The 22,251-nt window shown below is 39.4% G+C and overlaps 1 protein-coding gene across 3 annotated transcripts in view; it reads right to left on the bottom strand.

The window, feature by feature from the left end:
• The window catches only part of cacnb2a (calcium channel, voltage-dependent, beta 2a), a 100,505-nt gene that overhangs the window by 14,930 nt on the left and 63,324 nt on the right, over positions 1 to 22,251 (bottom strand). For 2 of the 3 annotated variants that reach the window (XM_041813929.1, XM_041813931.1), the window contains 5 exons: positions 15,933 to 16,052; positions 2,550 to 2,672; positions 2,312 to 2,448; positions 2,151 to 2,227; positions 1,719 to 1,852 (listed from right to left, as the gene is read on the bottom strand). In XM_041813929.1, the coding sequence (XP_041669863.1) occupies positions 1,719 to 1,852; positions 2,151 to 2,227; positions 2,312 to 2,448; positions 2,550 to 2,672; positions 15,933 to 16,052 (591 nt within the window). Of the gene's footprint in view, positions 1 to 1,487; positions 1,508 to 1,718; positions 1,853 to 2,150; positions 2,228 to 2,311; positions 2,449 to 2,549; positions 2,673 to 15,932; positions 16,053 to 22,251 lie in introns of all 3 variants that reach the window. The other variant, XM_041813930.1, reaches the window with a different exon arrangement.

The following is a 22,251-nucleotide window of genomic DNA, read 5'->3' as shown; positions in this document are numbered from 1 at the left end:
GGGATTGAACCAGCAACTAGACCATTGAGGACTGTGTATATGGACAGCTGCTGTACCCAGGTGAGCCAAACCAGTCCTCTATTCAATCAAAATACTAAAGTAGATACTTTTAATAACACAATTTAGCAGGATTGTCAAACTGATTCTAAACAACATTTCTAGATCTTGAGAAGATAACTTAAACTTAGTCATTATCAACGAAAAATTTAGTAAAATAAAATCTATGGGTCTATGTCCACCTAGGGCTTCCCTTTATCACTGACTCATTGCCCCACTGAAAACAGTTCCACATCCCAATTTCTGTTTCCAACCCACCAGTTAATCCCCACTGCTTTGAATAACTCAATCTTTCATTGTAGCACCAATCCATGATACATGTTAAGACCAGTCTAGACTGTACTCTTTGTTTTATTATTTACAAGGTCCCAAGATGAATAAATTAGATATTGCATTTGGATATGCAATCCAGTGCAATCCAACACAACAACTCTGTCACTGATTTTACTTTAATGGAACTTTTGCATTTCCTTTTGTTAACATGGGGAGGAAGTTGACAATTTCACTTTATATTCATTACATTAAAGTAACAGTAACTTAAAAACTTTAAAGTAATCCTTTTAATATACAAAAGGGTAACAAAATATTAGAAATACATTTCACTGTAATTCACTCTGGTGCATCACTACCATCCACTACATAAACTTTTTCTCTGTTAGTAACATTTTGAAGTTCGTGGTAGTGCAACATCTTGAAAAAAAGATTTATTTTATTTCACATCAAAAGTCAGATAAAAAGATTGCAACTACTTTCATGTTTGTTTACTAAATAAGAGTCTGCTTTCAACAAGAATCTCAGCCTAGGTAGAAGTAGCTTATCTGTCTCTGCCCAACACCAACAAAGAATAACCCCATACCCCCATTTGAAAATGGCCATATACTGCAATATTTTCTATAGGGAACGATATTACATGCCTCTTTCAGTTTTAAATGAATGAGATTGAAAAGGATGTAACATGTTAAGTAAATTTTGTAGTCACAGGAGAGCAGATATCTAAGGTTTTAGAAAGAGGACAGCCAGCCATTTCCCTCCTTTCCAGTCTTTTTGCTGAGCTAAGAAATACGCAATACAGTATGTAAGAGTTGTAACCATACACCTTTTTAGCTTTAAACAGAAGGGCATATACTATATGTTGCCTTGAATGTTGCACTATTCCTTTAAATAGTAAAAATAAAGGCCAGACTCAGACCTTGTTTAATGAATCAAAAAGCTGTTCACACTAAGCTCTCACTCGATCACAATCACAAGTTTACTTCCAAACACAGGAACACAAACACAACACAGAGGCTTGCAGGAGCAGTGAACAAGGAGAGAGGTCAGCCGGAGCTAAATCTCTGCAGAGGGATCATTTGGAGGGTTTGAATGGTTCAGACCGCAATAGTCATCACCCAAAACCCTGCCGAGGCGTCGCACAACACGCCACAACTTACCGACTTCTGCTTCTGCTTGGCTGTGGTGAAACGGAAGAGGAGAAAGAGAGAGGTTAAGAAGAAGCATGCATGCTAACGAACGAACGGGTGGGGCAAGGACGGTGGTGTGGACAAACAAACAGGACGGACGCTGAGTGAGACTGAGCACTGAGCAGCCACAGGCGTTTAATCTGAGCCGTGCGGACGGACAGAGAAGAAGAAAAGAGAGGGGCAGGTAAGTCCAGAGATTACCTTCTTAAAGAAAGGCATTCGTTTTTCTTTTGCTAGGGGTGACATGACAGTGTTTGGACTGGCTTTAGGGGAGCGCAGGTTGACTGGAAGCTCATTGTCCTCAGGGTCTAAGTCTGTGGCATCTATGTCAATGGCTATGCACAGACAGACAAGGGCGCCGTTACACACAGGTGAAGACAGGAAGTCACAGGTAACGGAGCACATTTTACACTGACAGGAGCCCACAATGTTTACTGCTACACAGAGAACTACAATAAACATTTAAATGTACAGTTATGACTGTTTGAAATTACAGAAAACACTTTCCTGCAGATGTAAATGAAAACATTTTAAAACATTAAAATTAAATAATACATCTTACCTTAACCTTACATTTGATGTTGAATTAAAAGACAAGAATTGACGAAATACTATGTGTAAAAAACTACTTACCAGAAGAAGGAGGAGTAGATTTCCGAGAGTTAGGAACCACTTCACCTAAACTAGAAGAAGAGTTTGCTCCCAATTTACTGAAAAGAGAAAAATATCAAACATGTGAGGTAAAAACTTTTATGAAGTCTAAATAGAGTAAATTTAGCTTAAATGCTTTTTACCTGGAGTGGAATTTTCCCTGTTTGGCTCTCTGCTCCTGGAGGATGCGAGTGTTTTCTATCTTCACTGGACTGGGAATGAAACCGATTTCACAGCCTTCCTTTACCAGGCGTCCTATCCACCAGTCGTTGTTGAATTTCTACACAGGATAATGGGACATTTACACTGAGCATCCACCTTCTCCTCTAGGTAATTATCGTTACTTGCATCCCTGTCTGTGACTGAAAGGAAAAGGCTCACCTCTTTGACATGGAGGAAGTCTTTAGCCTCAAAGGAGATGGCCATGCCTGGTACGGGAACGTCATCATCGTGATTCGGGCTGTAGTTGACATTTGTGCGAACAGCAAATGCAACTGGTTTGGTCTGGTGAGAGGAACAAAAGAGGGAGATAAATTAAAATGACAGATCTTGCAAAAGTTATTGAATGACCATCCAACCCAGAACTATGGTTGTCCCAATTTTGGATGTTTGGAGATGCGTGAAAAAAAGATACATCCTCTGCTATTTTGTTTATCAATAGCGCTTTAAAGTATGAAAGCTTCAGATCAAACCAAAAGAGATGGAGCACCAGTGCTGAAATTTTGGAGATTTAGCTTCAAAATTTGGACACCGTGCAAGACTTTGCATATAATTTTTGTTGCTGTAAAGTCTGCAATGTAAGCCATGTTGGTATATAAGTCCCAGCCAGGTTTGGGGAATCTCCTAGAAAGAAAAACTATGATCCATCATCCTATTTTCTGAGAAACAATTTGTAAGGACACAGTCTTCAATGGAACAACATCACAAGCAGCTCATCTTCTATCCTTAGCTCTCACTTTGCTGCAACTGTTCTGTCACAAACACAGTGGGACACATAAAGAAAGCCAGGTCTCAGTATGGAGCTATGTGATATGTGGCTATGACAGATCCCCTCACAAACATAAAGACTCACACTGAGACAAAACACACCAGTGTGAGGTTAGACAATTGCACATCATCGTTTGCATCTCAGATTTTGTTTTAAACCCCATGAAAACAACTCCTAAACTGCTTGAAAAATCAAGTTGTATTTGCATGCCACTACTATATAGACAATACTTTTTATATGACTCTTTGTATCTACCGAAACAGGCAGTAGTAACTTCAGAACAAGGGAGCCTGGTAGAGAGGAATAGGCAGCTAGTTAAAAGCATGAAAATCATAAATAAAACAACAGAATCCCAATGGTAAACAAGATGCAGTCTTTTTTGGTAGATGGAAACAATCTTAAACTGTCTTATTTTGAGATACTTTCTATTGTGTTTAGTCCACAACAATCAGTTTTTATTAATTAGTAGGAGAAAGTGTAGCTCTTTCTTGTACCATATTTTTTAACAATCTGGGGCTAAGGTAACACTGATCATTCTTTGTACAGATTAATTTCTGCATTTATTCTGATAGGATAGCTGAAGAGCACAGAGACTGGGAACTGATCCCACAACCAGTGTGATGAGGACCACAGATTTAGTTTCTGGGCATTTGCTCTACCAACTAAGCTGAACGCCCACATTGAACATTTATAATTTTGAACCAGTGTTAATTTTGACAACTATTTTTAATTCTAGTCTCAGTCTTAGTCTTTGAATCAAATGCATTTAAGTTTTAGTCACTTCTATTCTTTATAGTTTTAGTCTTGCCAAAAACTCATAAACAAAAACAAAACCCACTACTGGATGCCTGCATCTTCTATTTTTGTTTTAATGGTGTTTAGACAGATATCAATACATAGTTTCAGTTTTCCAAGTTTCCAATCAAAGTTTAAATGCTGGTACTGTGGCAACCCTACTGAGAACACAGAGGACACTGAGGCCTACTTCTGAGAAAGGTTAAATCTTGATTTTTTCTAGCTGCTGCTGAGCTATCATTCTTGTCTTTATGCAAGGTGCAAAAGGTGTAAATGCTCTGTCTGTCTGCTACAGGCTCACACACTTAACAACTTACAGTGCTACATGTAAATGTCAATAGCAATCACAGCTTTGACACCACTGGTAAAACAGGGCTCTTCTTGTTTGACAGTAACTTAGGAGTAGCACAAACAGCAATTGTATAAAAGGCTCATAAATCAATCCCACAGTCTTTACAATAGCTGAATCAATACTAGCCTTCCTATCGCATCACTGCTGACCTTCCTCTTTGGCACAAACAGTCCATTGAGATAATGGCTACAGCTAATGAAATGTTTCCAATTCTCCTCTGTTCAACATTAAAACCACCAAACACCTATGAGAAATCCACCTTTTCCTTTTAAAGGGAGATATTTTTGCACAAAGCAAAGGCAAATCTCCTTTGCCCATAATGACACATTACATTTTGTACAAAAGGGATTTGGCTGAGATTAAATAAGGTCAAGTCATGTAAAAATGTAATGGGAGGACCATGTGCTCACAGGCAAAACCCTCCAAATCGAGATTTCTGCAAGAATAGAATATACCCACGTAAGACAAACATCCCTTTAGGAATTACATAAAAGCTTTTGGACGTAATCTCAGAGCCAGCCTCAACAGTTGGCAACATGGTCATGCCCTCAACCAGATTACATTTGCTCTGCCTTTGACTGTGTGACAAGCGTGACAGGAGTCAGCTGAAAAGCCAAAACGAATGCACAGGAAAGTAGCTTAGAGTAATCTCCCAGCCTACTGACACGCCAAACATTTACCTGCAGATGAAAGCGAGCAAGATGAGGGGAAGGGGTGTGTAATTTTCTGCTCAGAGCCAAATTGAGCCCTCGAGATCAGAGCTTTGATGCTGCAACTTTATTTGGATCTTGTTCAGATTCTTATGAATGCTTTCAAAGTGCACTGAAGACTGTCTGGTTTCATCAGAGTAGAGTGAATTCTGAATATTTCCAAAGCAAACCAAAAATAAAATATGCCTAAAGATAAATATGTGGTGTTTAGGCCAATTTATAAATACAATTTCATTATATTCATCTGTAGTATTCAAAATAAGTTACCACAAGATATCTATAATGGGTGATTTAAATTGTTTGTTTTTTTGTGTGACAAGGATTACTTATGGATGCTACAAGCTTAAACACCACAAACTTACCAACTTATATCAGAAACTGCAGCAACTTCAATTCATTCAAGAAACAAACTAAATACTGTTTTGTTGGACCAATTAAGCACAACAAACTCTTAATTATTCTCTGACATTATAGTCTATCTAACTTCTGTTTTGTGTTTTCTCCTGTCAAGACATTGTTCTGTATATCTTGTTTTAACACTTTTTTAATTGTATTGTAATAATTTATACTATTTTAATCTTCATTTGATAGTTCAATTTTTAACCGAGGGTCACTCGACAAGCCCAATCAGGTTTCTTTGGCTTCTCCTGAACATTTGCTCATTATCTGACTTCAAAACGTGTCTTATTTCTTGTTTTATACTATACTAAAAGTAGCCTCTAACATATTTTTTTAAATGGCGTTTTGGTATCTGTGCTGACCAAGAGACTACTGTAAATGATTTAAAACTTTCACCATCAACCAAAAGATATTGTTTCAACTCACTGGTTGAGAAGACTATGTCTACTTTTGATCTGCGTTGTTTGATATTATGGTGACCAAGAAAAAGCTTTCATTATTCACAAAGTTTGTTACAGGGAGCCAAATCAATTCCTGAGGTTCTCTTCTTTTCAAAACAAACAGTGGGTGATTTAAATTGTTTGTTTTTTGTGTAATGTAACACGGATTACTTATAGATGCTATAAGCATAAACACCACAAACTTGGTCTAGTTGACTGGGAAGTTTCTGAGTTACGATTCCCACTGTGCTAAATATTCACATGTGATTGTTTAACTATAATTTTATTTATATTTTTTCAAATTTTACAATAAACAACAACAAAACTTGAAAAAAAGACAAAGACAAACAACAGGGCTCAGACAAATCAGTTACCAAAAAGGAAAACAATGTGCAAAGCTACAAATCGCACTGGTCTTGTCTAAGTGGACGAGAAATGGATCCCAGATAGCAGAGAAAGTTTTTAAAATGGAACTGCCTGACACAGCAGACACAGAAGGAGCTTGATCATTTACCACTTAGAAATATCTTTAAAAAACACTTTATGGGTTGTTAATGGGCCCGAGCGGTAGAGCCATTTGGTCGCTGATATTAGCAATATTGACAACGCTGTCTCTAACTTTGAGTCAACCTAGAAACAGTCAGAGAGGTGGAAATGAGGTAGGCCTTAAGCACTATGACAAACACCTACACAGTGCAGACTTTCTTTTTCCATTTGGATTACCTGCTGTTAATTGCGATTAATCATACCCTTTTAAAATTCCACAATTCTGAATTTAAAACAGTTTTTGTGTCATTTTGGATTTTTCTACTGTTTTAAACTAAGGGTAATTGACTGCCTGTTTGGATACAGACCAAATTTTAAAGCTTTTCTTTTGAAACGAAGTGATCCAAAATATCCATTGGGGGTCAGGAAGTGGTGGATAGACTGAATAGGAACAGAGCAGGGTTTGTGCTGAACAACTCTAAATGAACCTCTACGCTGCAATCATCTAAGAACATTTCTACATACACTGAAGACGATTCCTACACTTTACAAAAAAGTGATTTCTACCACAGTTCAAATTAATCACCTGGCGCGTTGGTGATGAATATTACAAATTACTCCCCTAGTATCCAGCATCATCTAGACAGATAAAGGGAGACAAGAGTCTAGAGTCTAGCCAAGCCCCTTTGACATACAAAGAATTCCTCTTTTTTTTTTTTTTCACAAGTGTGCTATCAACCGAAAAAACATTTTGGGGTGAGCAAAAGAGCAATGGCGAGCTGTTTATGAAAAAGCCAGTGTTACCAAACAGCTCTTATGTTAGTCACGGAAGTTAGCTCCTGTTTGAGTGCCTGTTTCCTTTTGCCATCTTTTGTCCTTATTTAATCCACATTTAAAAAGCCAAGCTGTTACTGAAGGAAGAGCCTTTTTGAAGCCAAACAACCAGCTCTACTGAGCTGAGCCAAATGATCTGGATCTCTTAAAAGAGACGGATTTCCCATCACATGAGCAATGCTGCGGGTTGGTGAGATGGATCAACTGAAAAAACACGGATAAAATCAGTGTTTCATGTGCTAAAACATGGCCCAAACTGTGCTGAACCAAACCAGACCACTTTGGAAGTGGACAATACACAAGTGACTCACATGGTCTTTAAACAAAGGTTGTTTTTCATTTTTATCCCTGCCTGCCACTTGTTCTCTGTGACTATTTAAAAATGTTCATTTTATGCCTGAATATCTCATTCCCTTAGGACACAAAAGAAGCTTAAGAATTAAGAGTGTTTATATTTTCACACTCTGAACGCTTGGCATAGTTGTAAACAGCTCAAAACATGACCTTTTGGTAGCATTTCTCTATCTGGAAATCACTTCTTGCCCCTAAAGGGACGTTCTCCACTGCTCCATGATGTCATCTGCAAAGAACCTTTAGGTAGATCTAAGATGAAAACATGAACATAACCATGGAGAAAATAAACTGTTATGGATCAAAAAAGGAAATAAGGGACAGTATGAAGGCAGATAAATGATAACAAAAAGTGCAGATGTTTTTTGACTTGACCGCTAAACAGCCTGTGAGGTTTTTAAAGTGAAATGAGACATTAAGAAGCAAAGGTGGACTTATATCACATCACTGTGGCTACAGGGAGACGTCGCAGTGGCTTACCCAAAGTGCACTGAGAGGGACAATAAAGCTGGTGATCAAAAAAAAAAAATAATGCACTAGTTGGGGATCTTAGTTAATTGCAATTGATGTGATTGATATTGACAGCCCTGTTTTCTACTGTAAAATTCTGCAGCTTAACACAGGTGTGTCCGCTTCTCTTAGCTGCTAAATAACATGTTTTTCCCCCCAGATTGCTAATTTACTGTCTTATCACTGTCACAGTTTTCAGAGTTGTCTTTGATGGCAGCAGACAGCTTTTTTATGATACAAATAATGGATTTTTTGTTCTCAGCTGTGAGTTTACAGCCCTCAGACTGAGGACTCATTACTGATATGAAGCTTGTTTATGTGCCACTTAGAGACCTAAACACGGTTGATTCATGTATTTTTTAGGGTGAACACAGCCCTCTCCAACCATTAGCCCTGCCATCATGTGGTGTGGACCCCTTTGGCGCTGTGTTTAAAGCCTTTATGGCAGAGTGTTGAAGAGAACAACTAAAGGAAAACCAACAGTTTTTCTACAGCTAAGAAGTGATTTCTTTGGTTTAAAAACTGGATAGCAATTAGATCAACTTAGAGCTGCATATGTGGAGTTCTACAAACAGCTGCATCATCCTTAGACTTGAACACTGGAACACGAAGAGGAGCACAGAGGGTCAGAGGAGGAATGGCCAAAGACGGGCTTTGCTTTGGTGTGAGAAACTGGTGTTAAAGTGTGAAATCTACTGGACAGCGACTGTGAAAATTTCACGTCATATCTAAGCACATTAAGGGCCAGCTATTTCACTCTGAAGGCGGTCAAGACCAAAATAAAGCATACAGTGAGTCAAAACCAGATTAATATTGATCAGATGAACATATGCATGTCTAAAAGGATGTATGAGATGCTCCACATCTGCTTGATGAAGAAGGCTTGTAAGCAAAGCTGACATTTTTGTTTTTTTATTTTATTTCAGGTACCCCACAGTGGCCACAAACTCAGCTCATGCAAGTTTTAGAAAATCAATGTCAGATTAGAAGACTGTCATTAAAAAATATATATCACACAGCACTTTCCCCTTCACCCTCAACCTTTAACCACTGAATAGAAGAGTGGGGCTGATTGGATTTTCTCAGATCTGATTGGTACTTGAGATCATTCGAACAGACAGCAGTGCTCAGTGACGCTCGGTACTATGGGAGTAATTCATCAGCTGCTCCAGGAGAAGCTTTAGAGATGATGGGAGTGCTCCTTCATCATTGCTTTCACTGTCCACTCATGCCTCATTGAAATACAACAGGTGTGAAGTAAACATGATGAAATATGTGGGATTATGGAAATATTACATTAGTGAAATCCTCCTGGAATCTTTTTCCTCATGTGGAAACCAATGTAAATACCCTATGGAGTTGCAGTTTTGTGCTTTGTGTGTGACATGTCCATTGAGGTCCAATCCCATGTGTGCAGTGCGGGGATAGTAGAGGACACAGCGTCCTTGGTGTTTGCATGCATTGAGTCACATGGCTGCATGAAGGTATAAGATCCATTAGTGCATGTATGTGTGGAGCACTTTCTCACTTCTCACATGGTCCGCTGCTCCCTACCTCCCTCCCAGCTGCTCTACTCTCCTCTATCCATCATGGCCGCATGGCAGGTGAAGCTTTCTACAGGCTTAATAACATTTTACCGACTTATAGGCAATCATGCACAAATACATGTCCTACATGCCACCTTGTATCACAGGTGACACCGGGAGTGAACATAATGGCACCTTAAACACAGCTGTGTAGTATCTGTAAATCTCCAGCCTGTGCCCATACTGCTCGATTTGTTCTTACGTAACGCAGACCTTCATTATAGATGCTATATCGACTGCAGTGAGGGAGGGAGAGGGACAGAAGAGGAGGGGTAGAGATCTGGTCAAAAGCATGGAGGAGGGGAAATGAAGGGGAAAAAAGAACAGAAGGATAGAGGTCAAGATGAAGCGCAATAAAAAGAAAGTAGAGGTCAGAAAGTAAAAGGAGGCACATTCATAGATGAAAGGAAAGACAAGACAGATAACCATCTCTAGATTAAAAGAAGCCCTATATGTAACTGGGAAACCTGGGAGGCAGTGCCAGGGACAACAGCCAATTAAAACAACACAATGCACGTCACAACATCTCATCACTCCCATGAATATTTCAGGAGATAAAATATCCTAGTCGTCTGTGTACTGTACACTGACGGAGTAAACACCTGCAGATCTGCCATGTAGCACCACACAGTCTCTCCATTAGCAGCCCACACAGTTCTCCTGTTATAAATCAAGATTCCCACATTGTTTAACCTTGAATGTTGTGGATCGATTTGAAATGATTTCTCCTTGGCTGCATGAACTAGCCTCAGGCTGTACTTAAAACCTGTAAAATTTATTGTTATGGCATAAGGGAGCAATAACATTCATTGAATTAATGTAGGGAGATATATCTATAATTATCTAACGTTGATTTAGTTAACTGTAGGTATGTACATTAAGTGAAGATAGATGGAGGCTGTTTACATCTAGGATTAACAGGGGTCGGATAAGATATCCACACTGCTACTGTATATATTGTGACAAACTCATGATACAAATCTGAGTACATGTACAGTTCTGTGACTCACCATGCCACTACTCCATGACACATCATGGTGACACTTAGGTTAGTTTTAGTTTTAGTTAATTCATTTGCACATGATAAAACAGATAAGAACAATTACAAAATAATTGAAGAAAGCATCGTGCAGAAGAGGTTAGAAGCCAAAAAGGCTTGTCAAGAAACCTCCCCCTTACTTACCCCTGCATGACTTAGATCATGAATAAGGGTATTACGATCAGAACAAAGAAAACAGTAGTATGCTGTATGAAGTCAGTATTGAAAAAAAAGGGTTGAGAGATAACTGACCAAACTGCAATGAAAAATAATAAAATCTTGCACTTTACCCTCTAAGGAGATTCTTCAGTTCAACTAGAAATTTGTGATCATCATCATTTGATCGTCTGTATTGTGATATCACCGTTATTGTGGACATGTATTCTGTATGTTACTCTGGTATAATCTCCCCAAACTAAAATAGTTTCCAGTTATTGTGTCTTATTGAGTTGGGAAATATAAAGAATGAGATTAAGTTTTGAAATTTCTTACACAGACTAAGCCGTCTTTCTGCTGTGAAATGAGAATGACCTTTAGGTATTAAATACAGTTACCTGACCTTACCTTACCTAAAGTCAAAGGACTCACTTGAGAGCAAACAACACCCGGCCCTCATGAGTTGTTGCATGAGAACGAGCTTTAGTTCAAGCAAAAGCCCCAATTAAAGGAGGTTTCCTGTTAATTAGTGAAGGCTGATAAAAACTAAACTGTGCAAAACTTTATCATCAATTAGTTGCACTTAAAATGCCTACAAAACAACACACACGTATATATATATATATATAAATGTTTGTATGTATGAATACATATATACATTAGTGATATTAAAAAAAAATCAAGTTAATCACATCACTATGCTGTGATTAATCATGATTAATCACAGTCTGTCATATCTATTGTATATCCCTCAAATATAAACGTATTCTTCATATTCACAATTGTATTTACTGAATTTTCTGATCAAAAATGTAATCCTCCCATTTTTATGTGACACTTGAATGCATCATAACGTACAGAATACAGTAATCTAATTTACTCCACCACAGATTTCTACTCTGGATTACTATTGTTAACAAACAGGACTTGCTACAAAGTTTGGAGCACTTTTCAGCATTTATCTGAGCAGCTGAAGAAGAAAACTGTCCTGAAACAGCTTAACCCTTCCCTATAACCATAGGTAAGGTTTGGAGGAAGATTGACTGGTAAATAAAAAGCTTCACCTTCCGGCTCAGCTCCCTCTTCACCAAAATGGTCCGGCACAACGCTCGCAAAACTACTGACGCTGCACCGATCCACCTGTCAATCTCACGCTCCCTTCTACCTTCGCTCAGGAAGAAGACCCCAAGATACTTGAACTGGAAGCCATCAGAACCACATCATCTGCAAAAAGCTAAGATGGAATTCTGACCCTCCTCCCCAGGCTGCGCCTTAAGATCCTGTCCATGGAAATCACTAACAGGATTGGGGACAAGGGGCAGCCCTTGCAGAAGCCAACACACACCGGGAACGTGCCCAACTTTGTGCTGAGTATGCAGACACAACTCTCACTTTGGTCATACCTGATGGCTTGCCGCAGTGGCCCCGGGACCCCATATTCCCGCAGTACCCCCCACATGACCCGTAGGACACAAAATCCGAGTCCACAAAACACATAAAGACTAGATGAGCAAACTCCCATAAGAGCTGGTCCACTGTCCCACGTCCACATTGTTCCTCCTGAGTCCGAGGTTCGTGGGTTGTAATGCTCAGTGCACTGCCTGATATCAGTGGTATGTTAGGGAAGTCATTGTGAATAAGTGCTCTTAAAGGCTCATAGTCTGTGAGTCTGTACTTCCTCTGACCCCAGCTTTCTCTCTGTTGGCCAGACTGCTGAGAAGCTATTTTTACTGTCATTTGTCATGTAAAATGCCAACAGGGGTGATCCATGCCAGGTTATCTCTAAAGCCAACTTATCTTTTTAATTAGTGAGTGAGAGAGGGTGGCTCTGGAAAATAATAACATAGATCTGCTGGGATGATCTGTCACTGCCAGCTCGGAGCAAACCCCGAGTCACAGCACAGGAGGAAAATGTCTGCTAGAATGAATGGATGGCCAAAAGCTTAGCGCTTACAGCTAATGGACGCTAGACACTAAACACCCAGTGAAAAACAATAAACCAATTTTCCAGACACTTGCTCAAATAAATATGCAGAAATTTAACAAAATGAGCTTTGCAATGAGCTATAAAGCTGTAAGAAAACAGACTGTGCACAGAAGACAGACAAATTATTTCAAAGATCAAAAGTGTAAATCATAAACATGCCAGCTATTTGAGCGATTCTGAGGAAACAAGCTCTGATTGGGAATCCTGTCCACAAAGAAAGCCTGCTCTGCTGCCCCTGTGTTTGTTTATATTGTGCTAATTGTGGCCCTGAGCAGAGTGAAGCAGGGGGAAGCTTTGCTCTGATAAAACAGCAGTGCTAAACCCTCTGAGGCCCCTAACCTCTCACATCACAAGATCCTGAAAGCTTTTTCTTCATCTTGAAAAACAAGCCGCTGAAAGACCTAATATCCTTCTTCTTGCACTTTCAGCTGCTCACTCCTGCAGCAGTATCTGCACATCTTAACCCGGGAGAAGTACTAAGTCTAATTTTATTTGACCATCATTATCAAATCAGCGTTGGCGTGATGAGGAAAGGAGGCCAGAAATAAGAAAAGGATTTTTTCTAAAACTCTGACCAAACTGCTCTTCAAAAGTGAACAGACAAGGAGAGCATTTCTCTCAAGAGGCTCTGAGCTACACTGAAATCTGGCAGAAGACCTTTTCTTTGAGAATATGGTGCTAACATTCAGGCCATTCAAAAAGAAAGAAGAAAGCATGTCTGTCTAAAAATGAGGCAAAAAAGGAAGCAGACGTAGCCTCTCGTTTTCCAATAACAAACTGACCAGTGTTAAGTTTATATTACCATTTGAGAGATGTTTGACATTATTCTTCCAAGCACAATAAACCAGACTTTGTCTGTGCAAACATATTTCTATTCTTGTGGAGATACTCAGTGACATCTCACAATTTTTTGCCCTGAATGCCAACCATCACAGCAAAATGCTTAACCCACTTATTGCAACCCAAACCTGAATCTTTATCTAAATTTAAGAGTTAATCTTGAAGATCCCCATTAGAGCCACTGTTGCTAGGTGGACCTGAACACCAAATGCATACTAAGCAAAGAGACTGATGTGTGATGAGTGATAGATTTACGTGATATGTCACAATAATATCTGAGTTTTTATTTGCCCAGAGCTGACTCATGTGGGAGTCATCGGTTTTGTATGGTTGTTTATGGCGCTGTGGTCCCTATAAGTATTTGTTTGATTTTTAATGATATGGCATTACTTCAGTAATTAATTTTAAATTATTTCGCACATCCCAAGCTGTGGGTCACGGATCCCCAGGGGTCCCCAGACCCCAGAGAACCACTGCTCTAAGAGCTAACTATCTGTTGCTGCAGCATTGACATTGTTTACATTCTTTTATCACACTTGGGTGTGAAACTCCAGCTAGCATTTTAACATTAACTGGGTCGCTCAGTCAAACATCAGGAATCAAAACTGTTAGAGAGGCACAGACTGCAGAGATTCATCACGTAAATGTACAGATTTGGATTTACAGCAAAGCAGGAACCCTCATGTGAAGAAAATGTTTCATATTGTCAAACTTAAGGCTAACACTGATGTTTTTTGGCCAATGCCAATTACTTCTTTGGTTGTAAAACTCCGAGCATGCCAACATTTTCTCTCACATTTTACCATGAAAACAGATCAGCTTGTATAACTACCTTGAAAAATCTCTTATTTGATCTGGCAGCTAGGTATGCCAGCATGAAATTGAAAGGACACTACACATAAACACTAGTATCTGTTTATGCCACATTATTTGGCCAACGGCTGTTTGCTAGCAGTGCTGATATTGACATTGGTGCCTGGAATTCCACCTACAGATTGTTATAATCTATGACATAAAAAACTTTCTAAAAGTGAGGATAACTCCAACCTGTGTGGGAGCAGATGTGAAAGTGCAGAAAACTGCAGTTCCTCATGTTTCCAATTGAGGCTGCCTGCAAAATTAGTAAAACACTGGAAGTCACATCCACACCACACGTTAAAATTAAGACTTTTACAGCAGGAATAAACACATTCCAGTTGGGTTAGTTGGAGTAGTTACTGTTTTCATGGGCACACACTGTGCAGAGGTTACATTTTTTAATGAAAGTCTTCTGTTTTAGTTGCAAGAATATGAGTTCACATAATTAGAGGCATGGTTGATATGATAACAAGCTGGCACATTGTTGCTGTTTGTCAGGGGGGTTAAGACCCACCTCAGCTCCACATCCTTGTCAGCTGATCAAAAGTTAGTTTGAGACAGCAGCTGGTGACCCCCACAGATTGTCTTTAAAACCTCCTTCTGTTACCAAAATGGCTGAGTCACTCAGGCTTTGTCCATCTTTTCTACAGCTTTTTTTCTGAAACATCAGGAGCTCCCACAACTATAAGGCTGCAATATAGGCCATAAGCTCAGTCTCCTCTATATCAACAGATATATAAACTTTCCTCATCCATGGTTTCTGTCATTGAATTAGGTCTTATTGCTCTGATTTATGTCGAAGTGTTCAGTTTTTTGAGGATTTTATTTGTAGTCATTTGAGGTTAAAAATGGTTTCAAATGCAGCTCTAGAGACAAATTCAAATATACAGTACATTTTCAAAAACTTTGACTGTTTTAATCTTTCTGCTGTGGACTTTGGCAACCTAAAGATCTTTGGAGTTAAATGTGTGTTCTGGTTAGCCAAACAGGCGTGATGTCAAAAATGGAGTATAGCAATACTGATATACAGCACTGAAATCAAAAGAAGCCAGAGGTATCTCTGGCTTCTTTTGATTTCAGTGCAGTATATCAGTATTGCAAGGTTGCGCTGGCTTCATTTATGTTCAACAGAAGGAGATGGAGATGCATCAGCCATCTTTAATTTATAGGCAATATTTAATTAAACAGCTGACAGTCTAACCAGCTTAAAGAGACTCTCCACTTTTGATCTCACTATCAATGTCTTCAAATATATTAGTTAAAGCCCACATAAGCCCACATGTCCCTCTTTCATCTTTACCCTCTTCTGTTACTTGGCCCATTTTTGAAAAATATTCTCAGCCTGGGGCCCTTTGAGGGGATTTTTTTAGTAGGTAAGAACCGAACACTGTGACCTTATGTGACCCCAGTGCTGCTGGGTTTTTGGTACCAACCTTGGCCTTGTCGAGCTGTGCCTGAGCCTGTCGCTCTGCCTCTCTGCGCACTGCCTCCTTATCCTCCTCCAGGGACACATCGGAGTCTGATGGACGGCTGGTGTAGGAGTCGGCCGAACCCTGCAGAGACACAAACACAACCATTTCAGCCACATACAGTACCTGTGCTAACCCACAGCTTCCTCCTTTTAGCTAACTGGTTTGAAAATGACAGGTGTCTGAGGAACATCAGGCCTGGGAGCATCTTGACTACTTCATTTGTTCTGCTATGCCCTTGCTCTTTCTTCAAAGAAATGTTCAACTTTGAAGTTGAGCGTCTGATGTGCAACTAACAAATGTGCAAACACGCCTCCACAGACTAAAGTATTTAGCTCTGATCATAAAGGGAATCTCAGTTGATTTCACAAAATAACGAACACAGGGGCTTTGTTCAATAAAACATAATTCTTCTATCACTGTAACATCTTGAGGAAATCACAAGAGCTGACTGAATCTGTAGCAAATTATGGACACTGGCTTTTTTCTGAGAAAAGATGCCAAAGGACACAAACAGTCTTCAATATAACAACATCACAAGCAGCTCGTCTTCTATCCTTAGCTCTCTGTTAGCTGCTCGTCTGCAGATCTGTCGAGATTCTTCTCTGAAAAACACTGTGGGAAATGTAAAGAAAGCAAGATCCCAGTATGGATCTTTGTGTTAGGTGGCTGTGAAAGGTCTACTCACAAACAAGCATGCTCACACTCATTAACGAAACACAGTGTGACACTAGATACTCTAAGCGTAGTGCACTGATGCACATCATCACATGGAAAAGTTTGCACTGAAAATACTGCATACTACTGCTACAAAGATGATACTGTTTATGATGAGCTTTACAAACCACAAAGGCAGACAACAACTATCACAGAACAAGAATCTTCAAATCATGTCTCCTTTACATGCCTTTTCATATAGATACAACTGAAATAGCACTCTGCTATTTTAGACGAGTACATAGAAAGACTACGGAGGAATAAAAGCAGTAATAGCAAAGAATTTCCATTTCAAGCTTTCCATTGATCTTTGAATTCAAATAACTTTTTGAATTGCAGTCTTGGAACCTAATCATCATTTCTCATCCTTTGAACAAATGCTGACATGTAATTTTGGCATAAGCAGTGGTTAGCACTAAGTGACCTCCAGCTAAGACTTCCTTCAGTGTACAGTTTAACATTTACATTCCAACTAGCAGCTTGAGGAGCGACCCCTGTTCCAATCAGAAGTGAAGCAAAATTCACCCCTCCATAGGCTATATTTCTGGGGCACATACATCTCTGTTTCTCCTGAGTCTTAGATCGGCAGATTACTGATAAAAACGCTTCTCTCTGGCTTAGTTAAGAAATAAGAGCCTGAAAAATAAACCAGTTTTCTTGTCATCTACTAGCAACTAACCAGTCTTAAACGTGCATGAATAAGTTAAAGTTAAAAGTCAAGCTGTTTAGGTTTGTCTTCAAGAGGAGAAGAAAGCAATTTTTGAGGCCCTGTTTACAGGACACAGTTTCAGGTGAAAATGCAAAACTTTTGTTGCGTTTTGGCTGTTTATCTACACCAGAAAGATGTTTTGGGTGCCTGAAAATGGAACTATATGGAAACAAGCTCAGGAGTGAAAAGGTTTCAAAACATCCGTCCATCTGCATGTAGACAAGCAAATCACAACGTTCTGAAAATGCCCATACGCATTACAGTTGCAGTCAATTACCAGCAGGGTTCAACTCTGAGGAAAGAAGGGTCTCTACGCACACACGTGTTTTGGTTTATTGCAAAATCACACCACAGACTACTGCCCTGCCATGAAAACTACAGTCTTCTGGTGTTTCCTGCAGTCTCGTGTGCATGGAGATCGTTTTCATAATGTGGAACTATTTGAAAATGAAGACGGATAACAGCAGAACATTGCTGTGCAAACAGGCCCAAAATGCATGCTGAACTTGACCTTGAGGAATCAGGGAATTTAGACACTTGTGAGACACAAAATCAAGCACATGGTTCACTCAAGTTCAAATTTTGATCTAGACAGGATTCTTACGCGGCATACATGCAGATACAAGACTACAGTTGTAAGTGGTCAGCCAAGTTAAGCTTGTAACTCAGCTCTCATGAGTACAGTACCTCTGTGGATGAAATTACTTTTCAAGTAGCAGCCATAAGAAAAGCTGTAAATACTATGGAAAGCAGCCTGCCTCTGTTTTCGTTCCGTTTAACAAAGGAAATCATCAGATCATTCTTTACTAGGGGGGTAACATTACAGAAAAATTTTGGTTCGGTACGTACCTCAGTTTTGAAGTCACGGTTCAGTACGGTAATTAAAGTGAATAAATAACAGATTTTTTTTTTAATTTAATTGTATTAAAATAAATAGGCTGAATAAATTACATTTAAATTATTAATAATGTAGCAACCTCCTTCCAAAAGGTCTTCAATGAATAAAAATATTAATAAATAAATACATTTTTGAATTACTAGGTTATTTTAAGTTATATATTAACATATTTATACCCATTCTTTAAACGCTAAAATTTCCCAGCCAACTTGAACACATCATCATACAACTGTATGTTGGCTTGTTAAGTATGCTAACTAACGTCTATCCTGCCAATTTCAACACGGACTTCAGCACTGGATTACTTTTTTAACCAATGGGACCTACAACAAAGTTTGGGAGAACTTTTCACAGCCCATCTAGGCGGATAAAGAGGTTAGAGCAGTGTGAAATCTGAGGATACCTTTACCTAGACATGATGGAGTCCCCCTCCTCCGAGGCTGACAGTTGAAGGTAACACATTCAGAGTTAATTTGATTCACAAAACCAGAGCACCGTTGTTATAACAAGAGATCTAAAATCATGGGAGATTCATAACTGGCTGGTGAGACTTTTGTTGTTCCTCCTCGTCACAGTGACGTTCTTGTTTGAGTGGTGCCTTTTCAAATGCTTTGACTGATCTGCTGGATGACCTGCTGTCAGCAACACACCTGCTGATTACCGTCAGCGCTACTGTTGTTGTCCTTGTCCACTGTTGTATTTTACTAGTAATCAAAGATTTGCTAAACAGGACGCTTTTATCTGGGAATATTCAGGCTGCTGCTGTTGTTTGCTGTGGTTGTGTGGTTGCCAGGACAGTGTGACAGTGAGCTGCACTCAGTTTTGCCAACTCCTCAGTAAGGAAAGTAGCTATTGGCTGTCCTAAAAGTCGCCAGAAGTTGCTTAATGACATCATCACCTAATTTGCATATTTGTCTGTAAGAATTTAATTGTAATGGATGCTGTAGGAGAAAGGAAAAATGTCATGAGTGAGACAAAAGTGAGTAAAAAGACCCTTAATATGTCTACGACTTCAAATGAACTTGCTTCTGTCCATTTTTGTTTTCATAATGTCACAAATCCAACCCTCCTCCTTTATCTGGGCTTGGGACAGGCAAAATGACTCAAGAGAGATAGTCTGGCAGAGTTACTTTAAATGTTATTTTTGGTTTATTATTTATTCATTATTCTATTATTCTTAAAAGTTTAGTTTTCTTTCGTTTGGTTTAGTTTTAAACCTTATGGTCCACTTAAGAGCCTACAACAAATCAATTTATTTTTTTGTATACAGTATTCATTAACAATCTGAATGGACCAAAAAGAGACCAAAAAAAAACAAAAAACAAACTATCAAGGTGCCTTCACAGCGCGGTCAGTCTGCAGTCTGGACATGGAGGCGTGAGCATCTCCTGCTCTGACCACAGCTGAGAGGGACCGCTGCACGAGGAGTGGGCTGCCTGTCAGTGCTTTGGGACGGGGAGGGGCCCACGGCAGCAATCGCTGCTCTCTGAGAGGTGGTACAACAATACATGCTTTCACATCAGAGTCTCCAAAAGTCTCCAGTAATGCCAGAAAAAGTTGCTAGTCGCTCTTTTGAAAAGGAGTCGTTAGAGGGGTCTGAAAACTTGCTAAATATAGCGAAAAAGTTCCAAGTTGGCAACACTAGTTGCACTCAGGTTTTCTTTCTGTGTGTGAGCTTTGATCCACATGTATCCATCTGGTACACATCTGTACCGAACTGAGAGGACCATACTGAAACGAAAAGGTACGAATAAACGTACCATTACACCCTATTCTTTACTGGACGAAAGATGATGATAAGTCCTTATGGGAGCAAGATGGGAAACTGGCACTTCAATGTGACAGCTTCATCATTTTTGGGGAATTCAGTAGCACTTCAAGTGTTATGTGTTGTGTACATTTCTTAGACAACAGCTTAGTGATTTTCAATGTTCAAACTTTCCCTGCAGATATTTTGGCAGTCTTGAGTAAACAGAATGGATTGAAGCAGGCAGGTGTTGATTGTTTTAAGTACACAAAACAAGGAGACATGTAAGACTTCTGCCTGTTTGCAGCTTAACTTGCTTCATAGACGACTGGAGCAAAAATAAAACAGAACTATTTCAGGCTCTTCTGTTTCCCTGTGCGTTTTCTTTCAATGAACTTAAATATTACACAATTAATGTAAACAGTGCTCATATAAACAAATAAATACATGTTTAGCCCATTTACATCAGATACACCAATCCCTTACATATACCTTCAGGACTTCATGCAACATCCTCGTGTTTTGGATGATCTCATTGCAGTAAAGACATATAACCAACACACTGAAATGTGATTCCCCAAAATACACATGTGGAAGGCAAACTGGATAAAAATAATTTTGTTTTTAGCCTCTTTAGCCACCACATGGAATAGTTTATGGATGTTTTTAATGCTGAGCAGTGACAACAACAATGGGAGCTGAGACAGACAACAGAAGAACTTTAGATGCCAAGAACAACAATGAATTTGACACAACCCACTTAATGATTGACCTTGGGAAGAACTAGTCAGGGTGGATGAGAGTTTTGAAAAGGAGGAGGATGCTGAATACTTTCATTTGATTGATTTTTCAAGTTAAGTTCACAATGTTGAGGCAAAGGTAATTACTTGCAGTTAAAACCAAGAATTAATGCTTTAAAATGTCATTTTTATCATGTGTATTCGCTAGTGAAGCTGAGAAATTAAAAAAATGCAGCAAACATTGACATTTTTGCAGTTTTGGGAGGTTGTTCGTGAACAATACTTTGGTTTTACAGGCTGTTTTTAAGCAGCACCGGGTCTAAATTGCTTAATAGAAGAACAATTTCAGATTCTTCATCAAATTGCTGATAAAAATGTTCACAAAGGGGAAATGAAAAGAAGTCATATTTTTATTTTTGGAATTGGGATTGAGTTCAAACATGTACACATACATCACAGAACAATTTCCTAGCCCTGCCTATCAGGGAATAAAAATAGGATATTTAAGTAAAGCCTTATCCTTACCTGCACGCTACTACGCTACCCACACAAGGTCTTTCATTCATCTCACTGCACCATTACACTCTGAGCCGTCTGAGTTAAAAATAGCCTCCCTCACTCCGCCTGATCAGAATAACCCTCATCACATACATACAAAGCAGGATCTCCCATCTCTGCACATTACCTTACTTCTTTATACAGACGACACAGGTGGACACAATACAAGGTTATTCACATAAACGTCGTCCATCACACATGATCGATTACCCCTGTTGAGTCTGATTGTTCCTCTTTTGTACCTGATACGAATAACTCATTACCTGAGAGCAAGCCAATTTACTAACCATGGCTGCTCTTGCTGTCATCACAGCTATAATCATATTACTCTGCCTGATGCTTTTAAAGCATCAGTAAGGGCTAAACTGTGTGTCTACGCTGCTGAAGTTGCAGTATGCATGTCCATGTTATGGTATGATATAAAATGTTGCCTAAATTGGCATTTATTGCACAGTAGCCTTTCTTTTATAAGCTTTTGTTGGCCTTGAAAAGTGCAGGTGAACACATTTGACTTGCAATGAAAATGATGTCAGGTCACGTCTAAAGATTGGGCGTGATCGTGAATAGCGTCCCAATGGGTCAGAGGGAGGTGATATGGAGCTCTGCCCAGAATCTGACAGCCATAACTGATAACAACATCCAGCTTCTCATCATCACCAGACGATACAGAAGCGTGCAACACTGACCCCAACACTGAGGACTGATGATGAACCAGAGACGTGCAAACTTGTAAAACAACATGCACATGCACAAAAACATTTCTCTCCAAATGTGCTTACACAGGCATCAGAGCTTTTGACGCGACCTCCCTTGGCTCGTTTCAGCAAGCGGATCCAGGTGGCCTTCATCAGCCACACTGGTCATTCAGTGTCCTGAGCCGCTTCCCCCACCTGCTGCTACAACTCCACCTGACC

This window comes from Cheilinus undulatus, linkage group 19 (assembly GCF_018320785.1).
Source record: "Cheilinus undulatus linkage group 19, ASM1832078v1, whole genome shotgun sequence".
NCBI lineage: Eukaryota > Metazoa > Chordata > Actinopteri > Labriformes > Labridae > Cheilinus > Cheilinus undulatus.
This window is presented reverse-complemented; position numbering and strand designations above follow the sequence as displayed.